The sequence below is a fragment of the Suncus etruscus genome, chromosome 9 (genome assembly GCF_024139225.1).
Source record: "Suncus etruscus isolate mSunEtr1 chromosome 9, mSunEtr1.pri.cur, whole genome shotgun sequence".
Classification (NCBI taxonomy): Eukaryota; Metazoa; Chordata; class Mammalia; order Eulipotyphla; family Soricidae; genus Suncus; species Suncus etruscus.
This window is the reverse complement of record NC_064856.1, coordinates 108,984,820-108,991,167: the sequence shown is the minus strand read 5'-3', so window position 1 is coordinate 108,991,167 and position 6,348 is coordinate 108,984,820. Positions and strand designations below refer to the sequence as shown.

General features: G+C 52.3%; 2 protein-coding genes across 2 annotated transcripts; one reads left to right on the top strand and one right to left on the bottom strand.

Moving 5' to 3' along the window:
• Positions 1 to 205: 205 nt before the first annotated feature.
• On the bottom strand, positions 206 to 4,564 carry MRPL49 (mitochondrial ribosomal protein L49). The gene is made up of 4 exons (XM_049780144.1): positions 4,432 to 4,564; positions 2,235 to 2,385; positions 674 to 798; positions 206 to 581 (listed from the first exon to the last, which is right to left on the bottom strand). The coding sequence occupies exons 1-4, from the start codon at positions 4,507 to 4,509 to the stop codon at positions 435 to 437; spliced, it is 501 nt and encodes a 166-aa protein (XP_049636101.1). The 5' UTR covers positions 4,510 to 4,564; the 3' UTR covers positions 206 to 434.
• Positions 4,565 to 4,668: 104 nt separating this feature from the next.
• Positions 4,669 to 6,141, top strand: FAU (FAU ubiquitin like and ribosomal protein S30 fusion). Its single transcript, XM_049780145.1, has 5 exons — positions 4,669 to 4,757; positions 5,349 to 5,431; positions 5,535 to 5,679; positions 5,803 to 5,858; positions 5,970 to 6,141. The coding sequence occupies exons 2-5, from the start codon at positions 5,357 to 5,359 to the stop codon at positions 6,093 to 6,095; spliced, it is 402 nt and encodes a 133-aa protein (XP_049636102.1). The 5' UTR covers positions 4,669 to 4,757; positions 5,349 to 5,356; the 3' UTR covers positions 6,096 to 6,141.
• The last annotated feature ends 207 nt before the right edge of the window (positions 6,142 to 6,348 follow it).

Below are 6,348 nucleotides of genomic sequence, written 5' to 3'. Positions count from 1 at the left end.
CTCGTGTCACCCTGGGCTCCTTTCCACTGAACTGGGCGGACACCCACCATCTTCCCCAGAAGGGGAATATAAGCTAGGGAAGTGCAAATGGAGACAGGCCAAAGCTGGAGGTTAGGACAGACAGCAGCTCGGCTGTTTTATTTTGGGGGGGGGGGGGGTTTCCAACGTTTTTTTCTTTGGGGCTAAACCTGGTGACATTCAGTTCACCTAGTTTAGCGCTGGGAATTACTCCAGGCAGGGTCCGGGGGCCATATAGGATGCCAGGGATCAGACCCAGTTTAGCAGTGGTTATAGGCTGCCCCACTCTGCCCTGTACCGTGTGGGCTAATCTGCTCACATCTTTGATCTCTGCCACAGTCCTAGCTGTTCCTACCCCCAGTTCCTCCTGAGGCTCCCAAGAATCTGGGGCATCCATGCAGCCGCCCCATGAGGCCTCAGAAGCCTTTCTCCAGCAGCCAGGCTTTGAGCTGTGTGTCAAAGTAGCCTTTGACCCGCAGGGTGCCTGTCACCTCATTGACCTGAGTGATCGGCTTCTTGCCCAGCTGGGGGAGCAGAAACTCCTCCACGTCCTTCTTCAGGGCCTGGATGAAAAGGAGACAAAAGGCCGGGTCAGGGGGGCCAGTCCCTCTCGGGGCCCCGCCAACCTGGAAAAGGGTCAGGATTAAACACTCACCCAAATGTCCCCCTCCACCTTCCGGATCACTGTCATCTCTCGGTTGCCATGTGTGATGTCCGTGTAGACAGGGATGTTATGCATTCGAGAGCGCCTCACAAAGTAGGGCAGGTTGGGGGGTGGGTCTGCAACAGGGAGGGCGGTGGTGAGTAGACCCTGCCCAGGTGTACCCCACTCCAGCTTTGCCCCTCAGTCAGCCAGTAAGTACACTTGCCTGAACAGTGTACCTTGTTCAGGGATACCTGGTCACTGGACACCCCCTCCCCCCAAACCTGTCCTAGTACAGGGCCTGGATCCAGCAGGTGTTGAAGACTGGAAGTTGGGGCCAACAACTCTGAATCTTTGGGTCCATCAGCCTGGAACCAACCCACAGGCTTCTTAATGGGTGGAGAAGCTGGAACTGACCTCTGGTGGGAAGTGGTGGGTTTATAAGCCCCAGGCCCCCGCTTTCCTGCTGAACTCTGTGCTGAGGGGTGGGGAAAAGTTCCTTTCTTTAAGGTGTTCCTTCTCTTACCCTCATTTCCTAGACAAAACTTTACTCAGAAAAAAAAGTTCTGGGCCCGGAGAGATAGCACAGCAGCGTTTGCCTTGCAAGCAGCCGATCCAGGACCAAAGGTGGTTGATTGGAACCCGGTGTCCCATATGGTCCCCCATGCCTGCCAGGAGATATTTCTGAGCAGACAGCCAGGAGTAACCCCTGAGCAACGCCAGGTGTGGCCCAAAAACCAAAAAGAAAAAAAAAGTTCTAGGGGCCAGTGGGCCCCTATATACAGGGTTCCTGAAGCACTCCCAGGAATGGGCTGAATACAGGAGTATCCCTTGACCACTGTCAGATGCAGCTCCCAAAACACATGGTAAAGCTCAATGACTATCCCAAAGATCACACTGGCAGGGAGGCCAGAGCGATATTACAGTGGGTAGTGCACTTGCCTCGTTCAGGAATGAGATGAGCTCAATTCCTGGCACCCAAACCAAGCCAGGAATGGTCTCTTGAGTGGAGAGCCAGGAGTAAGCCCTGAGCACTGCTGTAGCTCCAAAACAAAAACAGTGGCAGTGAAAGAGCAGATCTCAACCTTTTTATTTTTAATTTATGTTTTGGGGGGATTGTTGGGACACACTCCTGGCTCTGTAGTTACAAATTACTCTTGGCAGGCTCAGGGGACCATATGGGATGCCAGGGATCGAACTCAAGTTGGCCACATGCAAGGTAAATGCCCTCTCCACTGTGCTATGACTCCAGCCCCTGCAGAACACAATGTTAACACAGAACCACTCAACTTCAATGGTTATGGGATCTTATTGGTCTCTTGGTTCTGCTCTAAATCTCAGCTTCCTTGCAGTAAGTCTTTATCCAACAGTACAGACAGATCAACATAGTCATGCTAAGCTCCAATCCTGGGGTATTCCTCCAATATGAGACATGCCCTCCAGCCCCAAGGATCTCTGGCCTGAGTCTGAAGGCACAGGGGAGACCAGATCTACCCCCCAACCCCTAGACAAATGACCTCCATGTTAGGGATGGTTATTCCTCTGTAGCAATCCCTCCAACACCTAAGCTCACCTCTGGGGGGCTGCCAGCCACTAGCAGTTGGATAGCAGTCATGCTTGGCGGGCTTTGGGATGCTGGTGGGGGGGATCAGGCGTTCCACAAATTGATATTCATCCACAGACTCCACGAAACCAGGGTAACTAGGAGGCCCCTGCATCTGGCTCTGGAGCAAGAATTAAAAAAATAAGTGTCACCATCAGCCTTCCCACTTAACCCACCCAGAATAGGCAGAACTTAAGTGTAAAGAGAAAGAAAACATAAAGCAGGAAAGTGGATAAAAAAAAAAAAAGGTCGGGGCCAGAGAGATAGCATGGAGGTAGGGTGTTTGCCTTGCATACAGAAGGATGGTGGTTCGAATCCCCGCATCCCATATGGTCCCCCGAGCCTGCCAGGAGCGATTTCGGAGTGTTGAGCCAGGTGTGACCCAAAAACAACAACAAAAAAAACCCCAAAACCAAACCAAACAAAAAAAGGTCAACCATAGTTCAACCAGTTAAGATGCTTGCCTTACACTCTGCCAGAGTTCGGGAATCCCAGCACTACACAACACAAGTGCCAGCAGAAGTGATCCCTGAGCCCTAACCCAGTGGGCTAAGAGGGAGAGAGAAAAGGGAGGGGAAGAGAGGGAGAGACTCATTCTTCTGTCTTCCAGGGTGCAGGCTTTCAGGGCCTCTGGAAGACCAAGGAAAGAGTGTTGTATATTCATGAAAAGCTAAAAACTAAGTCGGACAATACCATATTTTGTGTATTTTATTTATTTATTTGTGGTTTTTGGATCCCACCCGGCGGCTCTCAGGTTGTTTCTGGCTCTACATTCAGGAGTCGCTCCTGGCAGGCTCAGGGAACCATATAGGATGCTGGGATTTGAACCAGGGTCGGTCCTGTGTTGGCTGTGTGCAAGGCGAACGCCTTACCACTGTGCTATTGCTCGGCCCCTTTGTGTATTTTAAAACATCCTCAAAATAGGGGCCAGAGCAGTGGTGCAACCAGTAGGGCATTTGCCTTGCATGCAGTAACCTAGGACAGACCTATTGGTTCTATCCCCAGGTGTTCCATATGGTCCTCCAAGCCAGGAGCGATTTCTGAGCGCTTATAGCCAGGAGTAACCCCTGAGCATCACTGGTGTGGCCCCAAAAAACAAATATCCTCTAAATAATCTATTTAAAAGGGTTGGGGAGAGAGTACAAGGATTTAGTCACTTGCTTCTAGTCTACCTGCTTAGATGCCAGGCACTGCACTGGTAAGTCAGTCCCCTGGAGTACTGTGAAGAGTAATCCGGGGACACGGAGCCAGAAATAACCCCGAAGCACCACCAGATGTGCTGCCAACACCTCTCCTCCCCACTTCCTACAAACATCAACATTCCAGTTTGGGGTGGGGGAGGCACTTTCAGCAGGAGCAAAAAAACTCCCCACTTACATTCATACATGACAGCCTCCATTAGTTACCTGGAATATTCTGGTCTCCTTATAGATACCACCCGAGCATGGTGTTATGATATTACAACTTTTTCTTAGTTCTCAATGTAGTTATTTCTCTAACAACACTCATCACTCTTTGTGGTGAGCTTCATGTAGTGAGCTGGACCTTCCAGCCCTCTTCTTTTTTTGTCTCTAGGAATTACTGCAAAAATGTCTTTTATTTTTCTTCATGGGCATTACAACTTAACCCTTAAGATGCAACCAACGGGGGCCGGAGAGATAGCATGAAGGTAGGGTGTTTGCCTTGCATGCAGAAGGACGGTGGTTCGAATCCCAGCATCCCATATGGTCCCTGAGCCTGCTGGGGGCAATTTCTGAGCACAGAGCCAGGAGCGCTGCCGGGTGTGACCCAAAAAAAAAAAAAAGATGCAACCAACTGGGTACTTACTTAATTCACTCCTTTTTCCATCCAAGGAAAATAAAGGCATCGGTCATCTCTACCTAAGATCAGACTCTGCAGTCTGTCCTATCCTACAGCTCTTGGCATCTCACCCAACTCAAGGTGCCCCCACTCCCAGGAGCGATGCCAAAGATCAGGGTTTGATCCCTGTCCTGGCAAGCTGTTTCCCCTTCAAGTCGCAGCCTCCCTGGGATGACTCCAGCCAGTTTCCAACAACCCCCAAATCCCAAAGCTACACCCAGACAGTTCTGGCAGACACGCGAGTTCCAGATTACGAGCCATTCCACACCCATCCCTCTGCCCTTCGCCCCTGCCTCAGTGCTCTCACCAGCGGCCGTAACCCGCAGCCCGGCAGGAGGCCTGTTTTCCACCCTCGCAGCGCAGCTTGGAGCACGGCGGCCGCCATTTTCTTGTACGGCCACTTGACATCAGCTCTCTGCGCGCGCAGCTCTTAAGCCACGCCCATTTCCGGCGCGCGTTGCTTACGCAACGGGGCGTGGCCCCGGCTTCTAGAGCGCTATATAAGTGCCAAGCGGCCGGCGGTCGTTTCTTAGTGACGCAGCACGCTAGGAGCAGCGAGGACGTGCGCGCTCCCGCTTCTTCCTCTTTCTCGACTCCATCTTCGCGGTAGCAGCAGCGGTTCCCGCTGTCCAGGTGAGATCCGGGCTGTGGCTGCATCTGGGTGGCCTAGGAGCACCGTTTTGGGTGTCAGGGCGCGGGGAAGACGGGGGAAGAGGGGCTGCCGGTGGGTTAAGCTTGGTTTCCCGTCTGATCTCGTCCCCCGGTTCTCCCCACGTGATACCCCGACACCTATGCACCCTCAAAGAGATCGTCTTCCACCTCCACCCCGTTTCATTTAGATGTGATAAGGGGCCGGAGAGATGGCATGGAGGTGTAGGGCGTCTGCCTCGCATGCAGAAGGACGGTGGTTCGAATCCTGGCATCCCATATGATTCCCCCCAAAGCCTGCCAGGAGTGATTTCTGAGTGCAGAGCTAGGAGGGACCCCCTGAGCGCTGCTGGGTGTGACCCAAAAAACAAAAAAAGAAAAGTTCTAGGGGCCAGAGAGCTTACTCAGTGGGCTACAGGATTTACATGCAGGGGGTTCCCCTAAGTACTCCCAGGAGCAGGGGCTGAATACAGGAGTAACCCTGGAGCATTGTCAGGTGCAGCCCCCAAAAACTAAAAAAAAAAAAAATTAGAGTATATAATAAACACAAACTTTTCTTCCTGCCTCCCCTTTCAGTCGCCGACATGCAGCTCTTTGTCCGCGCTCAGGAGCTCCACACCCTCGAGGTGACTGGTGAGGAGACTGTCGCCCAGATCAAGGTAAGCCTGCGAGACAGACACCCCTAAATTGGTCCTCCAGGGGTGGATCCTTGGCGTTTCTCCACCGCGGGAAGTCTTAAGGTGCCGCTGTTTCTCGCCCTAGGATCATGTGGCTTTGCTGGAGGGCATCGCCCCCGAAGATCAAGTCCTCCTTCTGGCCGGCACACCCCTGGAGGATGAGGCCATCCTCGGCCAGTGTGGGGTGGAGGCGCTGACAACTCTGGAAGTCGCAGGCCGAATGCTGGGAGGTGAGTTGATGGGCAGAGCTACAGGCGCCTTGCGGGTGTGGGGAAGTGGTAATCCCATTAGTGATTCCACCTGGTTAGCTTTCGAGGAGACAGAACTAATAATTCCTTTGCTCTTGCCCACAGGGAAAGTCCACGGCTCTCTGGCCCGTGCAGGGAAAGTGAGAGGCCAGACTCCCAAGGTAAGCAAGGAGGACGGTGGGTGGGGAGTGGCTTGATTGTACAGAAACATCCTTAGCTCTTGCCTGTCTGAAGAGGTGAACCGGCCCTGATCACCCACCTCCTTTTCCTAGGTGGCCAAACAGGAGAAGAAGAAGAAGAAGACTGGCCGGGCCAAGCGACGGATGCAGTACAACCGGCGCTTTGTCAATGTGGTGCCCACTTTTGGCAAGAAGAAGGGGCCTAATGCCAATTCCTAAGTCTGCAATCTTGGCTTTCTGGAATAAAGCCACAGAGCCCAGCTGACTCCGTGTTGTGTCTTGTTTGTGCAGGGTTAGAAAAAGGTAGAGGCCCTTGGATGTGGGGGGAAGAAGTGGAAAGCTACAAGAAAAGGCTTCTCTAAGGAAATTGCTGACCAGATGTGTGTTGGGGAAATTTCCAGTCTTGTACAGTATGGTAATTTTCCCCCAAGTACTTGTTAAAATCAAAGGAGTAACTTTATTTTTTGGTTTT